The following is a 23569-nucleotide window of genomic DNA, read 5'->3' on the forward strand; positions in this document are numbered from 1 at the left end:
GGACCGAGCAAACAAGCTGAAGACATATAACGTCCCACCAGAATGGGAGGAAGATATTTTTTGTGATGTCATTGTCACATTCAATAGGTTATTGCCCTTATTTGTAAAGCCAAGCGTTGCTTCTGCCAAAGAAGGTAACGTGGAGAGGCATATCGGAGCGTTACAAGGCATATTGAAGCGACTAACCCTCCGAGTAGCGAGTTGGCGAACTAAGACTTGCGAGATAAGGTTTTGTAGCATAATGCATGACCTTTCTCTTTCTAAAACCGCTACTCGAGTAGTCGCTGTCCATATGCCTTGTAAACGCTCCGATAATGCCTGCTCCACGTTACCTTTCTTTGGCAGAGCACGCTTGCTTTACAAATAAGGCAAATAACCTTTGAACTGTGACAATGACAGTACACCAAAAAATATTCTTCCTCCCATTTCTGTGGGAATGATATGATCTTCAGCTTTTGCTCGGTCCCGCACTCATTTTGTTGTTTGCTCTCGTTTAACTCAATTTGAGTCTTTCCCGGCACTTGACTGATTTGTAATCGCTTTGCATTCTGGGTTACACAGACTGCGGAAAGCGATAGGTCGCTTTTTCTGTCAATCAAGTAAACTCCTGATTAAGGGGCAGGGAGGGCCAAGGGAAGAGGGATCAAATACCTGTTTTGTCTATTTTAACGAAATGAAGACTCGCGATCTACCACATTCGCCCCCCGCGGTCGACCGTCGACCTGCGGTCGAACGTACTGGGCCACCTCTGCTCTAGATGGATGTGCGTCCCTCAAGTGTCCTCTTCAGTTTGACCTCAATGTGAAAATGGAAAGAAAGAAAGTTCGGTAAGCAGCCAGTTTCTGGCGCCTGACCTCCCGCCCCATCCTGCAGATCACTATTCCACACGGAGGGTCTTTCCGCCTCTTGTCCACCCAACTCAAAAACCCGCCATTAGCCTCATCGCGGTTCATCGGCTTCATCACGGGAACTTACATCGCCATAAGAGAAGATCATAGGAGCGAAACGGACTCAAAGCGCCGAGGCGTTTCCTCCTTCATGGTGCAGTGGAGACCCTTAAGAAGACATTTAAGAAAACATATTAGCATTTTTTACCTTCCGCTTGGCTGCGTTGGATATGGCCGACACTGCTTTTATACATTAATCCAGGGGTCCCAACCTTGTTCACCCAGGGTCCCCCAAATGACTCCTGTTGGAATTTGCAGACCGCCCAAAAACTTTGAAACTTTAATTACGCTGTGCCGATCGCCCCCTGCCCGATCTGTACTGTGCATGTGCGAGATGGTCCCTGCCATAACTGACAACTCCGTACGGCAACCCAACTAGGACACTTGACACAGTGGGCGTTGGCAAGCCACAAGGTGATCGGCATATCATTTATCGACGTGACCATTCAAACTTGCCCAAGAGAAAGAGGAATGAGGCCTGTAACACGGGCCCCCAGATGACTCATGTCAGGGGTCCTGGGGCAACAGGAGTAAATCATTTCTGGTTAAGGGACTCCAGTTTGCACTGGGGCTCATAATACGCTCAAAGACTGAAGAAACAAACTTTTTTTTTTGGGGCTCTTTGACACTTTTTCCTTTTTTGGTGGATTCAGATATTATTTGCGTTAATCAATCAGTAATAAAGTGTCAATTCTTGCACACCGGTTTCCTGTTTATTTTGAAAAGCCTTTCACCCCTGGTTATGTCTGTTTTAACTCTCCTGTCTCTGGTTTTCATCCTGTTTGATTATCTCAATCAATATCAGTGGTTATTTAATAGCCAATATCACAAATGTTACATTTGTCAGTGGACTCACATTTGTACAGAATATCAGTATGACATACCGACACCCTCTGTCCTTAGACCCTCACATCGTACAAGGAAAAACTTCCAGAGAAAACCCACAGTTTAAAGGGAAAAATGGGAGAAACCTCAGGGAGAGCAACAGAGGAGGGATCCCTCTCCCAGGACGGACAGACGTGCAATAGATGCCGTGTGTAAATTGAAAAGATAATACATTTGCAACATAGGTATTATCTGATTGTGTTCACCCGGTGCCTTTGTGTGTTTTCTTCCCTCCCCAGCTGTGTCTTGTTTTTTGTGTTGGAGAGCTTTGTTATTTTGTGTTTTGACTTGCCCTGATTTGCCTGTTAAAACCTTGAATTAAAGGTATTTTTGTTGTTCAAGACTTTTTGTCCTGCCTTTGGGTCAACCCTGCTCTGCTCCAAAACATGACAAATAAAAACAGCAACTGGGCAATAATTCAATATCATAATTTAAGCATTTCAACCGAATGATATTGTGACTAAATCCTATATTGGCAAAAATTACTCAAATTTCTCAGAGAATCTGATATTCATAGTGAGAATTAAGGGAATATTTTTGGTTATGGCTAAAATAACCACACCACATAATTATGCTTATGGGTAAACCCCAGTTTTGTTCAATCAAACTATTGTCTTAATCTCATTACCACGTGTGCATGCCTGAAAACATAGTATGGCTGGAATGTCAATGTATTCTTCTCTAAGGTTTCACTTGAAAAGTTAATGTGTCATGCTATATATCCTGGTGAAAATAAGATTCCTTATATCTTGATAACATATTTTGTCCATATTTCCGAGCACCTTCAATCTCTTTGATTCCACCACTCTGAACAGCAGCGTATAGGAGATAGATGGACGGACATATTTGAAATACAGAAACCATTCCTCTGTCTTCCTTTGATTTCATTGTGGAGGACAAATCATGCATCTTGACAGCAACCAGACATACAAGATAAGCAGTTTCCATTTTGTCTGAAGCAATCAATTTAAGAAGAATTAAAGGGCTAAGTGAATATGGTGAGAGTCGGTTAAAGTAAAATGCCACAGCAATCAAACTGATTTAGAGATGCAAGGTGTGATGCACTACCTCCAATGCAAACACATACGCTCATACATGCAGGTGCGAACACACAGACACACCGATAAACAATTTTGCCGAGATTAACCAACAGAGTGAATAATGTGCACTCCACATGCATGAACATAAGAGTGGAAAATACACACAGGGAAATTAAATGCAGTGCACTCTAACACAGCCCGGAGACAAGAATTAGAAAAAAAATGGGAGGAGGAAGCAGCTGCTCAGGCATAAGAAAAAAAGGAACTCCAGAAATGAATTGCTGCAGATCGGGCAGCATAAATGTCATACATCAGAAATGTTATTACTGTAGTTTGAATCTACTCTTAATTCCAACGCCAAGAGCCATGAGGGAATATGTTGCTGTCTACTCTAGTGAACCAGAGACTATTACGGACCACACACTCTCCTTCCTCTCTGCCACCCAGCCCAATGAACCAAGGTCGTATTACTTTAGTCTGCACGACTCTTCAAAAGGCAGCACACTTAGACTGCCCTTAAACCTTGCATTACAATTCCTCTCATATCCAGATTGTCTCCTGATATGATTTAACCTGATTGCATTCACACCTGGTATTAATATGTGTCTCCAGTTTCCACATTGAGACCTAATTGAGATCCGATTGCTCAGTCTGAAAGGGCTGAGCGGAAGCCTCTGAAGGCTGCATTACGCACGGCTAGCAGGCACCGCTGTTGAGGGTGAGAGGGCCCCCAAACGTGGACATGCTACTTTATCGTATATTCTACACTAAATGGGTACATCATTTACAAAATGAACATCGTGATGTATAGAAGAAGACTGGAATTCAGCAATTAAGACCAAAACAATGTCTGCGGAGGAAATACATAAGCTAAAATGTTTACGCAATTTGTCATAGACTTCTACATATACATTCTTCTCCCCTGCTGCCTATTTGGGAGAATGCAATAAGGCAATTCCTCATCGGCTTCAGTTTTCAATCACGGTAGTTGCCACCTGATTAACTATCGTGTTTAATGATGTCACAATGCATCACTGAAGGTGATTTAGCCAATCGGTTCACAGTCTGTTTGAGTGCATTTAAGCCTAACTATGCTTTTTATGTCATCACTATCCACCTGCACCCCACAAATATTTTATTTCAAGGAGTAAAGGTGGTAATAGATAGAAGATTAAATACAACATTGACCAACTAATGCAAACCAACTCATAACAATCATGTATTATTTGCTATTGACCTATCTTTGGAATATATATCCTGACAGGGACGAGCATTTAATAAAGATATTGCATGGCCTTAGATCGCTTCACACTGGAATACCCACCAAGTGCAGGCTAATGTCAGTAAAGGTCTGACCTGACACCATCACTTTTCCAAATGTGAATCTAAAATAGAACATGAACCACATCATTCTCTGCTGTAGACCACTGACACTCTCTCACAATGTAGATTCTCCACTGTCAAAGTTCAACTTGTTATACAAAACACATCCATGTCGATATTTCTGGGGCCCAGTGATGCAAAGTCTGACAGTCTGGAGTTCATATATCGCGTTTTATCCAACTTAAATGGAGTGACACATCATGCTCACCTCCCCATTTTTTGCCTGTCACTCATCACTCCTGCAATGAATAAAGCTCTGCACCAGTACAAGCTGTCACTCTGTCACTCAAATGCAAAAAAAAAAGGGATTTCACGTCACAATTCAGGTGGAAGCTGGGGAGAAACTCCTCAGTCTTGTTTGATTTTTCTGTCTAATCCTTCATTTTATGTCGGCTCTAAGTTATCTCCCTGAAGTGGGAATCACATTTTAATTAGGTCTATCCTCGGTGAGCCGTTCATCTTTGCATCTCCCTGTCCTATGTGCTCATCCTATGAGCTTTGCTTCCTCGTCAGAGACTCTAACTCACCGCTTCCTGTCACAATCTAACATCTCCACCATCTTGTGCCATCTTTTCATTCTTTAACTGCTCCATCTCCACTCACAATCTTGCTCTCCTGCTGCTGACAACAAAGACCGCCCTGTCTGACAAAAGCTGTTTTCCGCAGATGGGAGAAACACAATAATCAGTTACAACAACTAAAATAAAAGACAAAAAAATTAAATAAAATGCATATATTACATCTCCTAAGTGCAAAGAGCAAATGGAAATGGTCCACTGTTGCCCTGTAAACACCAAGCCTGTATACTGTATATAGGGTGATTACATCTATCTATTAAATGGAATGTTAAGCAATCTCTGACCTCTATAGGGCCTGAGGGAACTGCAGTATTGGCTGGATTCATCCTCCACTGCACATCCACCACCCCCTCCCTATACCCTCGAATAATGGTGTCACTAATTCACATAAATAAATAAACAATAAATATTTGCAATACAGATGAATACACTAGCTAATGAGAGCCAACACAGTTGTCTGGCGATGCATCACAACGCAAGCTACTATGCTAATAATAGAAGTTTGTCATCTGCTGTTATGGTGTGACGGTGACACTTTTTAGCCTTTGATCCTGCTGTTTTGCAACTGAGAGCGCTTGAGGTTGAAACTGTTTCTTTCCCTCATTAAAAACAAACGTAGATATATATATATATATGTTCCACACTCAGAGCCAGTCCCGTAGACAAAAGGTATATTTGTGCATTTTTCTCTGACACTGTGACAAACTGAATGTCAATGCTGATCAACAGCTCCACCATGTCTCACTTTGTATGGGGGCAGTACAAATACATCCTTATACATTAGCATGAAACGATAACCATGCATGCTCTTGATATAGAACCATACATTAACACAGCAAAGTAGTTATATAAAAACATAAGAAGCAAGGTGATTTGTTATTGTGAGTGGCGAACATCCACCGTGTAAGACCGGCTAGCAACAGTGCAATGCAAAACACTATAATGAGTGAAAATGCACCATGTGAATCACTTATCATAGTATGTTACAAGACAGGTAATGGATTATGTTTGGCAGCTTAATGCGGCACAATTATTATTATGATGCACAGTTCACAGAATAGCAGTTACAGCTTTGGTTATTTTTTCTTTTTATATGGACCTATGCTGAGACCATCGCTGCTCAGCCTGTGGATTGATTGCAGTCCTTAGGAATTATGCACACCTAAACTGCGTTGTAACTTGCGGAAAGGAAACGCTGCGAGTAAATACAGTGTTGTCTGCACAGATGCCATGGTTCAGATTTATTTAGAGGGCAAATGCTCCATTAGTTGGGCTTTTTAATTAGCACACTTGTGAGAGAGGGTCATTAAGGATGTCTGACAGAGGACCTGCTGATGAGGAGGATGGAGACACTGCTAACTCCAGCCCCTCTCTATATACAGATCTGCTTAAAAACCAATAACATCTTCACAGTCATCGGCAAACACAGCAAGTCACAACATTTCCACTGGAAAAACAACAACAAATCTTCCACAAATGCCTCCCCATCACCAACACACACAAAGAGCTTATTACAGTCATTTACATGCTAATACATATTCATGGGGCCCACGACTGAGTGGAAGGGATTGTCAAGGTACCGTTTTCAGGGTGCTCGGTCTCTCCGATGCTGCCATCTGGAGTGGTTCTCTCATAGTGATCCTCGGGCAGGGTCAGGGGTCCGATGCGGGGACCAGACGACGACTTGCTGCTGGGAGTCTCCGATTCCTCCAAGCCGCTGTCATAGTAGCTGTGCTGAGAGGCGTCCTGCAGGTCCTGCACGGGGTTGGTGGTGGAGAAGGTCACTCGTCGATGGGTATGCTAAGAAAAAACGAAAAAAAGGGACAATAATTAATAACTTCTTCAACACAAGGGAAAGTATTTTTCAACAACACTTTTTCCTTTTTTTCTGAGGGCTTCCATGTAGACACCCAGTAGGTGGTACAGTACAGTACAAGTTGCAGCTCTAAAATCCACGAATGATCCACGAATGATGTCTGAATTGTGCTGGCCTTATAAAGTTCACTCTTCAAAAGTCAGAAAATGGCATTAAATATTTAACACTCCTAAAACATTAAGCAGCCCTTTTGCACTGTTACTGTTATGCAGTCTATATAAGGTGGACTTATATGAACAGAGGAAGAACTTTAAAGGGGACCAATTATGCCTGTTGGGGTTTTCCCTTTCCTGTAGTCTGTTCAATTGGTTTTTGTGCATGTGATGGTCTGAAAAGGCTCAAATCCCAAAGGCCCTTAAGAGGGAGTGTACTGAAACTCCTCCATTAGACTCTTTTGTTTACTTCCGCATTTCATTTCATTTCAAACCTTTATTTAACCAGGTAGGTCCCATTGAGATCATTGATCTCTTTTTCAAGGGAGACCTGCAGAATGATAGTGACATCACAACGTACCACTCTTGCTTCTATTGGCTAGGGCTCCAACACATTGCATGTTGTAGGCTAAGGGGCGGGACATATATAAGCGGGTGAGCAATCACAACAGAGCCGACCAGCTAACCAATCAGAGCAGACTGGGCTCTGGTTTCAGACAGAGGGTGAAAAGAGGTGCTGCAGAACAGGCAGTATGAGAAAAAGAAAGATATTTTCAAACATTAAAGAATGTAAACATGTCACATGTCAATAAATCTATGCAAAGGTAAAAGCAATTCATAAAAAAAACACATTATTTATTCTGTTATTAACTTTATTTGTCAGACAAAAGTTTATTTTCCAAATCTTCCTCTGACAAATTAATTATGCTGACAATTATTGGTTCACTTTGCATTATCCCCAGTGAGCGACTTCCTATCTCAATATTTAAATATTTCCACATCTTTTGATGTCTAACCAAATGGAAAGCTAGACGATATTTCGCAGTGAAAAGGGAATCCCAAGAAGATCTAAATAATGCTATCAAAAAAGAGCAAAACAGTTTTGGAAACACAGTTACAGTAACTATTTTAGCAGCATCAAAATAAATCATCAGATCTGCCTTCACTGTTAGATTTGATGAAAGAATAAATAAAAATACTGATGAAACACTGAATTTGATACTGTGAAGAGGAGCCGAGCGGCAACAAAATTAATCATTCAACATCACACCCTTTATCAAATTGAATGGCTTGTAAATACAGTTAGGAGACCATTACATTTCCTCTTCCGAAGATCAGTTTACTAATGGCTCTACTTTCCACCAGTCCAAAACAGAAAGATGACTCCTTACGGTGCATGTGCAATCACACTCTTCCCCCAGCCCACCCATCCCCCGNTTTCTTTTTGCCGCTGCTTTTAATTGAACTATTCATATCTTAAACTGCACTGTAACTTTTATCCATGTATTTTTTCTTTTAATGTTTCTTTTATTATCTTTGTTTTTTAATGACTGATTTTAAATGCCATTTTCTTAATGTCTTTCATTTTTTGTAAAGCACTTTGAATTGCCTTGCCTTGTTCACTTTCATTCTCACAGAGAGTCAGATGAGACAACAGTACCTGAGGCTAAAACTTGGCTCAACACTTTGACGCACTGCAAGAAGAGTCTGTGCTGTTGTGGTTGATCATGGTGATTGATAAAGAAAAAACATCAATAATCATCTTTGCACAGGACCAAACGTTCAAGAAAAAATATCTGAGCCTAGCTCACCCTCTTTGTCTTTCCGAGCAAGCCCGGTACAACGGGTGCACTAAATACCTTACGCAACACCGATGTGATAATGGATGTGATACTCAGCTCTACATTTCTATTTAGCCGGACAACTCTCAACAACTGACACAACTCGAAAATTGCATAACATAAATCAACCTACTGTATGGATGTCATCAAACTTCCTCCAATTAAACATAGAAAAAACTGAAATGTTAATTCTTGGTCTACAACATATCAGGGACAAATTCTGCGACCTCAGCATAAACATAGCTGGTTCAACCATCCACCAAAGTCCGTTCATCAAAAATATTGGAGTGATATTCGATCCAGATCGAATATCAGATGTTTTCCACCTTCGGAACATTTCAAAGATTCGTCCGATGCTTTCCCTAGCCGATGCTGAAACTTTGGTCCATTCTTTTGTTTCATCTCTGTTAGACTACTACAATTCACTTTTCTCCGGGCTACCAAAATCAACAACCGCCAAACTACAACTGGTTCAAAACACAGCTGCCAGAATATTAACCAGAACCAGAAGATTTGATCATATCACCCCTGTTCTCATTTCATTGGCTCGCGATTCACATAAGATCTGACTTCAAGATTTTACTATTAACCTTTCAAATCTTACATGGACTAGCACCTCTGTATCTGTCATCATTAATTACCCCGCGAATATCTACCAGGCTCCCACGATCACATAATGCAAGTCTCCTTTCCATCCCCAGAATTCAAAAATCCTTTTCATTCCGAGCACCTCTCCTTTGGAATCGTCTTCCATTTCAGATCCGCAAAGCTATTTCCGTTGACTCCTTTAAAAGCAAACTCAAAACCCATCTCTTCGCATCTGTCTTCCTTGTAAACAAATTTCCATCACCTAGTTTCCGTTCACCATTACCATCACTTCAGTCACATGCTTTTATCACGTGGCAATACTTATGTTGAGGTATAATGTTGGATAATGTTTTTATAATTGTTACGCTTGTATTTTGCTTTTGTTTGCTTTGTACAGCCCTTTGAGGCATTTCTTGTGATTTGGGGCTATAATACATTTGGATTTGATAATTGCCGGAAATGACCCATTGCACGTGTTTGTGGTGTTAACAAATAATGATAATAATCAAAACCCGCAAAAGTAATAGAATCATCCAAACAGGACCCTCACTAGTGAGTTATATCGCACTTGTTTAACTCACATGAAGAAGGTTCTAATGTGTTAACATGTGTGGTTATAAGGCTGGTCATGTGCTGAATTCGTTCTTTGCTAGGAACAGATACTTCCTGTAGCCTTTGCTGGTTGTCGCTCAACCTCATGGGGAAGACTAAAAAGTAAAAAATAGTAACACACATCAGTGGTTCTGGAAGGAGGATTTTGTAATGTTTGGGTTAAAAGGGTTAATACTTTGTCTACGCATTTATATCCTATCAGAAAATACGGGAACTCATCTTGTAACCAGCTGAAATATGAGCTGAAACTCAGGGAGCTGGTCTCTCCTAATGGATTTGAAGTGCTTCTTAATGACCAGGAGATGCAGCTTTGCCTGTAAATGCTCTGTATGATGATGTTTCTGATTGGGATCGTATATAAAAGTATTCTCTGTGATTGTTTTTAATCTGTTTCTGTCTTATCTTGGACAGGACTCTTGTCAAATTGATTTAAACGTTAAGGAGACATCTCCTAGTTAAATAAAGGTTAAATAAATAACACAAATAATAATAATATATGACCTGATTCTATGGCTTGGTTGCTGGTTGGCTGTGTTAGCAAGGTTATGGACTTGCCTGTTTTTGTAATTTAATCATAGCAAACTCATTTGTAAAATTCCGATCTCTCATATTTCTGATAGCAGTGTTTAGGGGGAAATGCTCTCTTAAACTGTAGGGACGCTTATAGCCAGATACTAAATCCTACACGATGCTGTTTTAATCACTTTTTCCCTATTTTAAGATAAAAGTTGATTAAATTCATGGTTCCCTGACAAACTGATCAGAATCAATTCTCCCAAAACTGAAGCCGTTTGTGTGTCGCTCTGGATGACAAACTGCTTTAAGTTGTCGTAATGTATAAATGAGCCCATGTCTTACAAGAAGCGCAACTAAATGAGACGACTGAAACCAAACTGTGTCCTTACCTGACAACACTTTCTGTTGAACATGTCTGGTTTCCTCTTCTCCTGGTGGAGGGGTCCAATCGCACAGAGCCTTCAACTGAGACACCACCCACAGCCTCACTCCTTCATCACTGATGGAAGAGGCAGAACTGAGTTGGTTAACATTCACCCTGTCAAACTCTTTGTAGTGTAGAGCTTATATTTGAGGCCTTCTACTCCCTGACCTCAATTTACAGTTTAAAGATGGCTCCTACTACACCCACAGGGGGGCGGTGTTACACCACTGATAGCCAAGTTTATTCTGCTGTGAGTTTAGTTGTAGTATTTAGACAATTATGTTCATTTCGAGGTTCATATTTTTGTTCTGATGTCTTTATGCTTTAATGTTCAAAAAGCTCTTTATTTTTCTCATAATACCTGTGCACCTCTTTTCACCCTCTGTATGAAACCAGTGTCCAATCTGCTCTGATTGGTTAGCTGGCCGGCTCTGTTGTGATTGGTCAACCACTTAGAGATGTGCCACCCCTTAGCAGGACATCTCTAACATGTACAATTTGAGTGCTGGCCAATTGAAGCATGAGTGATAAGGATGTCATTACTTTATGGAAGAAAATAAAGGAGTCCAATGGAGACTTATCAGGCAGGGGGGGCGGGTGTGGGAGAGAAACCCCTTCTGGAGGGAACACAGGGATTTTAGCCTTTGCAGACCATTTACATGCACAAAAACCTATAGAACTCACTACAGGGAAGGGAAAACCCTCAAAAGAAAAATAGGGCCTTTTTAATAATTTGAAGCCACATCTATTAAATCAAGATGTTTGAAATTCCATTTGTGAAATAACCAGAAGATTCACATAACAAGAAAAATGATATTTCATACCTCTCTATGATGTGCTTCAGAGTGACGATGTTGTAAAAGTCAAGATGGTACACCACCTCCAGCTGGGGCAGCCTCTGTAAAAACACCACAATAAATATTTCATTCACTTCATCCATTATATAAGAAAGACACGCTGGGTGTTCCTATTATGGCAGTTTAGCAAATATAAAGGGATAAAATAAAGGGAGACTTCTGATCTTTTTTTATTTTATATTTCTAACTTCACGTCTACGTTTTTGCTACTACTCAGTTGTACAGAACTCTCAACAAAGACCTTTTTAAGGAACCTTTTTCTTTGCCAGCTCATTGAGTCCTATTGTGACCCCAGAAATGTTGAGTAACCCAACGTATTATGTTAGAAATGTATAGTACAGGTCACATAGAAAGTGCCGGATGCTGATTTGCATATGTTGGGCAAATTGAATAATTAGCTAAATCTGCGTTACATAGGTTATTGAATCAATTTCTGACATTTTCAGGATAAAAAAATGGCAGTTTCAACCAAAACATTTCCATATTTGGACTCCCAATGGACTCATTGTGATTAATTTTGGGTTGATTTGGAATGTGCTGGGGAAACTATACGTATCTATAATTAACCTTCAACATTTCCCGGTTCTGTATGCTGGCAACTAGCTCTAGTGGAATACAAACTGAACAATCCTCATCAGAAGTAACAACTTTTTTGGATCTCATGTATGAACTGTAACATGGACACGCACACACACACACACCTGGTCTCTTCTGTACTCCTGCCACAGCAGCTTGGGGAAGAGGGCTCCCTGTGACAGCAGCTCTCTGCTGGACCCCAGCAGGACACACAGCTGCTCCTACACATGACACAGATGGGACTAATATTATATTATCATATTATATGTCATATTTGACATGCTTCCTGTACTCTGAACAAGAACCCTGCAGTAAGAAGAGACAGGGTGGAGTCTTCTGTGGCTGCCACTGAAGCTGAAACATGTTGAACCACAGAGGTGACAACCTGCAGTCAGATGTGGAGCAAGAACCACTTTAAATATGCAGAAGTGATGAGACAGCAGGAGAGATTACCAGAAAACACAGAGTCACTGTGCAGCATACAACCACAATGACACACAGTTAACAACAACACAGGCACACACACATCACACCATAGTCACTATACTAAAGGTGTAGCAGAACTTTGAAATACAAATCCATCTGCAACTGAGTTAAGAAATATGGCATGACATCTACCATATGCACATTTATTGGGAAACTGCCTATTAAATAGATATACAATTTGACCCAATAAAGTAACGGCTAATGTGGGATCAATAAAGCTAAAATAGATATTAGACTGAAGATGCTAAAAATAAATTGATTTTTATAGACTTTGGTGCAAAAGTTTGCCTCAAGTCACACGTCATCAAACTTATCAGTACCCAAAACAATGCAATGGTGTTAAGTAACTAAGTATAATTACTCAAGTACTGTACTGAAGTACAATTTTGAGGTACTTCTACTTAACTTGAGTCTTTACATGTTATGCTACTTTGTACTTCTACCCCACTACAGTTCAGAGGTAAATGGTGTACCTTTACTCCACTACATGTATTTAATACCTTTAGTTACTTACCAGATGTGGATGAATGATGTGAAATATAATCAAGTGTTAAATCAGACTTTAGTTCCACCTGGAGCAAATCCACCAGCTACCCTGCAGTATACAAAGTCATTCAAACTAGCTGAACCTTTACCAGCTTTGAGAACACTTTCATGATCAATCATTATAAAAAATATCATATACCGTATATTATTCTGAAATGGTCCAATCTGCACAATGACTACTTTTACTGTTGCTACTTTCACTATATTTTGATGAGAATACTTTTCTACTTTTACTTGAGCAACATTTTGAATGCTGTACTTTTACTTGTAACAGAGTATTCCTACACTCTGGTAATTACAAGCAACCTACAGTACACCTGCACCAACTTACTCTACCAACAACATGTTGATGGAATGGCAAGTGAAAGTTCAGATGGACAACCTTAAAGATTTGAGAATTCAATTTTGTTTTAATGTTTATATGAAGGTACTAATGCAATCCTTACCTTGAGTTAAGCCACAGATACATATTCCGCTGTTCTGTCAGATACTCACTCTCTGAGATGCAGTGAGCAGCTCTCTCCTCTTGCCCCCCTCCTGCTTCACTTCCTCAGCTCCAGTGATCTCCATCAGTCTCTCCAGCACCATTTTCACTGACAGCACCAGCACCGGGACCCCCAGCTGTACGGCCTGACGCCTCAGCTCAAACACTGTTCACACACAATACAAAACATCCTGTAGTTCAGAGAGTTGTGGCACTAAGCAGTTAGCATCACTATAATCTCCTTTGGGGTGTATAAAGCAACCAAATGAGTTGAGTTGCCCAGAAGATAAACAAAGATGGTCGTCCTGAGAAGGTAATATAAAATATGTCATGCCAGGCATTCAGTAAGTGACTTTTGAATTAGATATTGAAGAGTCCGTACACACAACAAACACTGAGAAGTGCAGACTCCCTTGCTTGTACTACACTTTTCTTCATAGTTTTGTAATTATTCTGTATAGCAGCAGGTGTATCCGGCCTCTGAGTGTTTCAACTTTCGCCACAGATGCTGTTTCTCAGAGCTCGTCCCCACACTCACCCAGCAGTGACCCTGCCATGGCAGATGAGACGCTCTTAGACTCTGTCTGTTTCTGTTCTCCATTCTGTGTGTGGAAAATGTTGCACGGATCGGGATTCTACAAAAAAGGGTTAGAAAAAACAGTAAAGAAACATTAAAAGTACATTACAGCAAGGTCAGAAAGTATTCAAATGTAACATATTACTTCATCATCAGTCTAACTAGTTCCTAGCACAAGTACAAGTATTTCCTGAGGGAGTTTAAGGACAAAGCAGCTCCCCCTGATGTTTAAGGCCACTCTATAGTGCAGTGGTTCTCAACTCGTTTCGAGTGGGTCGCAGTGTGTCACTGTGTGAGTGAAGAAAAAAAAAAAGTTGAATTTTTAAGTCAAACTTTTATTTTGAAGGCCAATTCAACTCAATTTAAAGTAATTCACACAGACAAGTTCAGCTTCAGAACAAAGTGAAAAAGAAACAATGACATAAAATATTATTAATATGTCAGGTAGTAATAGATTTATTTATTTTCTTCTCAGAGTGTACCAGAATGCGTAGTTTATATGTTAGTATTTCTAAAAATCTCCTGGGGAAGAATCCCCCCAGACCCCCTTCTGGGGTTGGGTTTGCAGCATGTGTGCCTTTTTATGTTATACAGTTCAGCTTTGATTCCATCATCTCATTAAACCTTTTTAACTGACGCACATGTGGCTCTCTTCTTTTGTCTGACGCAACTATATGGTGGTTGTTAACGCCACACGCAACCCAGAAACCAAAGAAATCAAGGTGTAGCGTTTGTATTGAGAACTGCAGTCGGACCTCAACCCCTTATCGACCAGGCTACACACACGGAAGAATAGCAAACAAACCCAGGGAGTGAAGGCAAAGCAAGAGTACGTCCAAAGCAGTAAAATTTATTACAAGAAGTTCGAATACACTTAAGCGGACACTCTTCTCCCGACAACTAACCACCTAACCAGACCGAGTATCTGCCCCATCTTCGAGAGCACTCGGTCACGCCAAAAGTTACCAAATCCAGGAAAACCTGTGAAAAAAGGAAAAAGTAAATATAACGCTGGGCCTTTAAACGTGTAAGATAAGGTTGTTTTCACACACACTGAGTACAACACTAATACAAGAAGGAGACCAGGAAGAAATAGGGAAGGTATTGATTTCNTGCGGTCTCTCCACGATTCACTACCACGGAGTAGAGGGCGGGTCGCAACAATAAACACATATTTTCTGTGTTAGAGTTTTACTCGCTACAGGGTGTACTTTGAGGGTTTGTGACTCTGCAGACCGTTTGCAGAAAAAGCTATATAACACACAAGGGGACGGGTAATAACCGGAAAAGCATGACATGGGACCTTTAACATGCACTGTTCAGAGGAGACTGTGTGAATCAGGCCTTCATGGTCCAATTGCTGCAAATATTCACTACTTTGCTGGGGTCACTGTTGGTGATTTATTCAGAATTCAAGGCACCCTTAACCAGCATGGCTACCACAGCATTCTGCAGTAGCAGCAAAATATAAATCATATTTTGGATTTGTTAACACTTCTTTGTTTACTAGATAATTCTAGTTAATGTGTTATTTTATAGTTTTGATGTCTTCAGTATAAATCTACAAAGCAGAACCAATTTAAATAAATAAAAAACTTCAAATCAGAAGATGTGTCCAAACGTTTGACTGCGTCTAATACTAGTGTATATCTATCTCAAAATATATATTCTGTGTGTATATATTAGTGGTGCACGATAATTATCGGCCCGATAATTATCAGTCCGATATTAGGAATTATGACGTCATCCCGATAAACCCGATAAAAGTATTAATAGCCCCGATAATATATAATATATTTTTTGGGTAAAAAAAAAGAAAAAAAATACTGCGGTGTGGGTGGATTGGGATGAGGGGCGCTTTTTTTTTACTCAGCTCCTCCCGTTTTGCCAGTACTGTGGTATTCGTGGTTTAGGAAGAGGGGAGTTTTTCACAAATCCAGCGCTCCCTAACTCATGCCTGGCTGTGACGTAAATGGTGTGCGGCCGTGAAGCCAGGACAGTAAACAAACATGTCGTCGGTAGTATGGGACTATTTCAAAGTTTCAGAGTTAGATAGTTTGCTTGCTATTTGTATTAACAAATGCAATGCAGAAGTTCCACTAGGAGGGAAAAAGGCAACGAGCTATAATACTTCCAACCTGATTAGTCACCTGAAACATCGCCATCGCTACGATGGTGTGTTAAAAGCGTACGAAGACGCCTGCGCTGCTAAACTAGCGGCAAATCCAAAGCCAGCTGCAAAGGCACCGGGGCTTTTACCTATCGACGAGGCTTTTGAAAAAGGCAAGAAGTTTGCCAGAGACGACCCCAGGGCTAAAACGAGGAAAAAACTACAGGTACATTTTATTTATATATATATACAGTGTTTCCCCTATATGTTTTCAGCAGCGGCGCTGCGCCGCTGCTGAANAAAAAACTACAGGTACATTTTATATATATATATATATTATATTATTATCGGTTATCGGTATCGGTATCGGTCTTGAGAAGCAGGAAGTTATCGGTATCGGTTTCAAAAAACCAATATCGTGCATCCCTACTAAATAGTGATTATTTGAATTGTGGGGTGAACCATTTCATTCGCCCTCCAGCAGTGCTGCTACATTGTTATGTCAATATATCACGGTAAGCAGTAAGAAATTGGTCTTTCCTGTTATTGAATGAACATCTACTATTTTTTATAACAAAATGTTGCACACTTTTATAATGTATCCTATGTTTATATGTTATATTATAGTTCCAATTGGTCTATTATATTGTAATATTTTTTTAACTCATGTGCAATACTTTACCAACATGCTCCAGTGATGTGTTTTCTTCCAATTTTGGATCATTAAAGACTATCTGATCTAATCTAATATTCTAAAATCATAAAGACTTTGTTATGGTATAGTGATTTGTATTCTTGATGCACAAATGGTAATAAAAAAAGAAACTCCATCTCGAAGGAACGTTTGGATTTTAGCCTTTGCAGACCATTTACATGCACAAAAACCTATATAACACACTACAGGAAAGGGAAAACCCCATGAAGCATAATAGGGCCTTTTTCAAAATGCTTGTTGATTGGTGCATCCAACATGCAGTTTTTTCATAACCCATAAAGAAAGAAAAGTACATTATTTGATCTAATATACATCACCAGTGTGAAAACAGACCATATTTAGGAAGTCTCAATAAAAGAACAAGAAACCATTGTTTCTGCAGTACTTCAATAAAATTGCTATTGATTCGTGAGGCTGGACCAGACATGATATACATCAATGATGCTTGAAATATGATTGGAGGTCGCTGAGGCCCCATGACTGTTTAAATGTTAGGGGGGCATTCAGTTGTTTAAATATGGATTCTTGCTTAAACTTCTCCTCGAGCCATCACTCCAGAGAGTCAGCATGTTCCCTATGATAACTAGCTAAGGCTGCAGAGATGGGAAATAGATTCCTCCTTTTAGTCAGAGCACAAATCCTTTGCCAGGCCTTGGGGGGCTGCTGGGATGCGGCAAGACGGAAGGATGGAAGAGGGGGCTGGGCAGGAGAGGGGAGTTGGTCAGGCAGACACGGACGGCGCTTTGGCTGGAGGGGACAAGCAGAAGGATTAGATTCTGGGAGACTGGGGGCGGGAGAAGGGGATTGTTTGGGCATTGTGGTAGGAGTAAGAAGCTGTGAGGCTGAGAATGAAAAAGAGGGGACATTTACGATGACATCTGTATTCACAACCCCCTAGATTGGGCTAAAATGGCCTCATTTATATGCCTAATATTACAATCCCAATGCAGATGAAATGATGGTGCAGGATTCAGACTTTACAAGGGAACCAAGGCACATTTTAAAGTAGCAATTAACAGCACTCATCCAATCCCTTCCTGGAGCTCCTGTAGCCCTTTCGACACACTTTTTTTTCCTGTCAGACTGCAAGACATATTATATACAACCTACTGCCTCGGAATAACTCCAAGCTACACACGGACACAGCCGAAAAGTTCCACCGATACACTCTTATGCCAAGAAACCAGAAAGGGAATCTGCTAGTTACACACAAATGTAGTTATTTCTGCAATGCATTACACTTTGCATGATGTATCAAGGGTGGTCAAGTGTAAAATGAAAAGTGATCAAGTACAGTGTTTAATTACGTACAAAACGGAATTCTGCCTTTTTCAGCTGCCCTCCACTACATAAAAGTAGAACATGTGCAAACAAACACTTGGCCAACTGTACATGCCAATTTTTACAAAGCTGGAGTCGAAAGAGTGATGAAAACGTTGCTGGTTGCTATAGCATTGCTTGGCGCAGCTAAAAATGTATAAATGGCAACTGCTGTTTGTCCACCGATTTTTCTTTCAAGTTATTCAGTGACATAGGTCTTATATTTATGTTCACTCAAACTACCTCATTACCCTCGAGCTGAAACTACATGGCTTTAATGTCTTAAACATAATGCTAAGACAAAGAGTGTACTACACCGTACATCTACTCTATACTGAATGGTAACATGAGCCTTCATTTTCCAACATATTGAAACCTCAGCTGAAGTATTTAGGAAAAATAATAGGATCATCACCTGCTAATAAGCTTTTTATGACGATGTTTACCATATGCATCAAGTTCATGAGCAATTTCAACACCAGCATCTGATACAACAGATTGAAAAATATTTGTAATTGTTATTTATGTTTTTTATTAATTAATTTATAAAAAGTTAAATATATACGTGCTTTATTTATTACTTTGAGGTATTTCCATTTGAAATTCCATACTTGCAATTGTTTCAATTTTTCAGCTTTGTTTGTTGTTTTTGTTTCCGTTTTTTTTTTTTAAGGTGCCAACAAAATTAATCATTTTTATTACTTATCATTAACATTTTTGCTCTAGAACTTGACTGTATGTTTACAATGCTGCAAGTAATGGCATAACTATTGCCCTGCAAACATGTTTAAATGTCATATTAAAAAGCCTTGTCACATCAAGGAGAAAAAGGTACATTAAAAGCCGTTTGATGTGCTTGTATTTCTATCAGTTATGTAAGCTGAGGGTCCTCAATGTTAATTACCATAACTATTGAAGAAATATGTAAAAACCTTTACAAGAAAAGACATTTGACTTCATAAGCACTACGCCTTCTTTCCCTTTCATCCTTCAATTTGCAAATACATTTAGTAAGGTTAATTTTAAGGACCACACGTCAGTTATTGGTGGATTTTACAAATTCAAAGACAACTTCTTATTATATATTAAAGCAGTTGAATACCAAAACAGAAGGTGACATAAAGCTTAGCTTAAGCAAGTCACATTTTCTAAGGGAAGATATTTTTGAGTTTAATCATGAACTTATGGCTAAATAACTTACTAAAGTAATAATCGAGACTGGAAGCTGATATCTGATTCATCAAACTTAATTATTTAATGTATTTAATCTGATTCAAACAGCATTTATTGATGGTTTAAATTCCCTTTACCATCTGCAATTTGACACACAACAGTGACGTCCCTTTCGGAGAGCTAGTAGGCCGGTTAGCTGGTTTGCTACTTCTGCGAAAAAACTTATATCAAGCACCTCTGTCGCTAATATTGTCTGGTATGATGGAAGACTTCTGCACCGAGCCTAGATATTGCTATGGTGTGAAGAGTGAGGGGATACGTCTCCATTATTCACCCAGCCTCCAGCTTGCTGTTATGTGCCTGTGTTGCGAAAAAAAAACGCATCACCAGTTTGCAAATGTACCCCTTGCCTATGTCGTTTCCACAGCAACTGACACAGATGGGTTATTGTTAACGGTTATATCTAATCACTCGCAAATAACAGTCAGGAAAGTCTGTCCTAAAGATTGGATTTGCCTGCAGCCTTGAATGAAGGAATAGAAAGGGCTTCCTGAGGCCAATGGCTGTGGCTAAGGCACCAGGATAGCATTTTGGTGACTTTGGAGCATCAATAATGCCATTGCTGATTTGCACCACTGATCCCTGATAGGACAGCAGATCCCTCTGTTGTTGTTCTCTCCCATAGCACCAAGTCCACTGTGAATACCCGGGAGCTACCTGACACCACTCCCATGTCAGGTCCCCTGTCATCCGGCCAAGCCTCGCTGACTGCCAGTGAACAGGATGCTGGTGCTCATGCAGATGGGCAAGCTTTTCCATCGCCACTTTTTTCGTGCAGATTTCCAAAAGAGTCGCAGGTGAGTTCGCTTTAGTGAATGACTCTCCTGCGTCCAAGTTTACGTTTGACTGATCTGTATGTGAACATTTGGGGATCAAGCGTTAGCACTGTAGGTACTCTAACTACCTTGTAGAACTGGTTCTGCATGCTGCAAGTGGCGGCTTAATGATTGTTACATTTGGTAGGACTACAATCCATAAAGTGCACTGGAAGCAGGATGTAACATATATAATAATAATAATAATAATAATAATCTTCCAGCATATTTTATAGAAACAACTCAAACAAGGATTTATTGTAGAATAGTACTCTAGTGGTTCTTTGACAAAGGTACCTTAATTTGAATACTACAGTACTGTACCTCATGTAACATCTAACCTGATATTTAAAGGGGACATATTATGTTTATTTTCAGGTTCATATTTGTATTTTGTGTTAACAGAAGAACATGATTGCATTATTTTTTCATGTGTTGTTTTAGGTTGACTTACAAAATCTGTCCAGGAACTACGGGTGAAAAATAGCCTCTTGGCTAACTCTGGCACATTTACAGAAATGTTGAAGTGGACCTATCGTGCTATATTTGAAAAATATATTGTAGGGCCATACCTATACAAAACATGTCTGTGAAGTTTTTTTTTCAAAATACCAAACAGTTCAAACATCGTAGCCATGCCTCATACTGCTCAAACCCCTCTTTTGCAGCCCTGTTAGAGAAACGTGGATCTTGGGTCCTTAGCTTGAAAAAAAAGAAAGAAGAGGAGGCCAAGCTAATACCTGATCAGAATTCTACCGGAGATAAAGTTAAATTCGTTGTGATAAAATGCCATCCTGTTTAAACCACGTCAAGGATTATTTCTGAAATACACTGAACAAAAATATAAATGCAACACTTTTGTTTTTGCTCCCATTTTTCCGGAGATGAACTCAAAGATCTAAAACATTTTCTAAATACACAAAATAACCATTTCTCTCAAATATTGTTCACAAATCTGAAAAAATCTATGATAGTGAGCACTTCTCCTTTGCCGAGATAATCCATCCCACCTCACAGGTGTGGCATATCAAGATGCTGATTAGACAGCATGATTATTGCACAGGTGTGCCTTAGGCTGGCCACAATAAAAGGCCACTCTGAAACGTGCAGTTTTGCTTTATTGGGGGGGTCCGAAAACCAGTCAGGTTTAACCCTAACTCTTACATGTCACCCTCTGACATGTTAGGGTTTAAAAGCCACTCCCAAAAAAGCTAAGCCTGCTGTGAGTAGTTCTCACAGTTGGTTGGTTGATGGGCACTCCAGATACTGAAATAATATGTTTTTTTTTATGATACTGTATGTTCCCTTAAAAGCTTTAGAAAGCATCTAATCTCTGGGATTATGTTAAATTAAGTGATTGATACCCCATAGGTCTTTGATTACATCTCCATACAGTATATTTTACTGCATGTGAAATATCCAAATCCAATCAAATATCGCAATATTTATTTTGAATTATTCACAAAAAACCTAAATGTTTAATCAATACAGTTATCTATTATATTCCAGGGATAAATAAAACAATATGCTAAATGTGTGTAGAGCAATTAAAATTATAAATACTTTCAGCAATCTAGATTTGCTTTATTCAATCCTTTAAAGAGAAAAATCATATTTTCCCAAAAGCTGAAAGAAAACAACATAGCAACACTGTATTTAAATAAAATATGTTTGTGTTCAAGTCCAATGGGTAACTGTGTATTTGTCACAGCTAGTTTGTTGCCAAATGTTTTTGTTGCATTTTTTATTACACAGAGGTATTGCTAAGGATGTGTCACTGTGACCTTTGAAACATGCAAATTACAACAGTTGCACGTTTCATACCTTTGGAGAAAACACATGAATGGGGGTTGTAAGCAACTTAGATGTAATTTGCTGGAAAAAAATGACTGGGAAAAAGACAGGAATGCAATTAAACTGGTAAACTAGGCAGCTCCAGAAGATAAATAATGTATATGTTTCACACAGAGGAAGGTAGAGAGAATGGAATCTGTGAGGGTATGGATCATTTCATTGGGTGCGCAATGGAGTGCTTTCAACCGGGTTGTTAAGCCAAACAGTGATAGTATACTCAACTGGAATACACTCAACTTTTCAAGCTGCTGGAAACCTATGTGGCCCTGTTTATCAATCCTGAGCTGAAGTATATCATGTGTGTGCTGGAAGCCAAACTTTTCCCATTGATTCACAGCCATGTGTCTCTCAGATATTACGGAATGGGTTTTCTGCCCATGTTAAAGGAAACGGCTGATGTCTCGGTGCCCCTGTGATATGAAAAATTCAATTTAAAAGGATGAGAGAAAGAATGGTGCACGGCCTATTTTCATTCCCCCACATTGAGAGATATGAGAATGATGTTCTGTTGTGTGGAGGAAATGATGCCAATCGTACTGCAGAGAAATTCCTTCATAATTCAATTCAATTTCGTCTAAATCCCAATGGCAAGCTCCTCTGCCAAAGCGAGGCAGTCTGACAGAGACAAAAAGGTAGGGCCGGAGACAAAGATGGAAGAAGACGGACTAAAGATTGAGACTAAAACAATGGAGGGATAGAGATGGAGTCGCAGGGAGCAGCCACACTCGCTGAAAGGTAAGAGGAGGAGACAGCAATACAAAGCCAAGTGGGAGAAAAATGTTTTAGTAATGACTCATTTTGATCACTCTGGCATTTTAAGGAGAGACAACTAATTGTCTCTAATTGCCTCTCTGCAGTGTCTGACAGAAAAAGAGAAAACAATTATTGCTGAGATTTAACAGTAACAACTAGTGTTCAGATTGACTGCCTGACTATTGTGGAGTGAAATTGGATATTATACTAATTTTCTGTTATTTTAACCATATAATTAGTTACAAAATGTGCATCTAAACTCTGATAACTTGCACAAATTCCCCTAGTTTGGTTTTCCATTTAGAAACAATCTTTGTGAGTACATCCTGGCTCTGGCATTTTGGGCGTGTATGCAGGAATCAATGAGCTGCTGCCTCTGAAGGCAGAGAAAAAATGAGCTGCACCAACAAATATGACAATGAAGAAGTGCACCTCTCAATGTATGCAGCACGCATGAAACCATAAAGACTGGAGCAGTTGCAAAGGAAATGCATATGGAACTGTTTTTATTTTCCACTCCACCATTATGTCTTCCATTCTCATCCTATCCACTGCTTTCTCTCTCTTTGCTCTCCTTCTTTCTCTACAGGCACACACACACAAACACACATGCACATTGT

The 23569-nt window shown here is 39.8% G+C and overlaps 2 protein-coding genes across 2 annotated transcripts in view; one reads left to right on the forward strand and one right to left on the reverse strand.

Moving 5' to 3' along the window:
* Nucleotides 1-23569, forward strand: part of tmem200b (transmembrane protein 200B) — a 461151-nt gene that overhangs the window by 78671 nt on the left and 358911 nt on the right. The gene's annotated exons all lie outside the window — the stretch shown is intronic.
* The window catches only part of pcdh1a (protocadherin 1a), a 148969-nt gene that overhangs the window by 57051 nt on the left and 68349 nt on the right, over nt 1-23569 (reverse strand). The window contains exon 4 of the mRNA XM_010792265.1: nt 6414-6633. Within this exon, the coding sequence (XP_010790567.1) occupies nt 6414-6633 (220 nt within the window). The remainder of the gene's footprint in view (nt 1-6413; nt 6634-23569) is intronic.

This window comes from Notothenia coriiceps, unplaced genomic scaffold, assembly GCF_000735185.1.
Source record: "Notothenia coriiceps isolate Sejong01 unplaced genomic scaffold, NC01 NC01_scaffold00036396, whole genome shotgun sequence".
Classification (NCBI taxonomy): domain Eukaryota; kingdom Metazoa; phylum Chordata; class Actinopteri; order Perciformes; family Nototheniidae; genus Notothenia; species Notothenia coriiceps.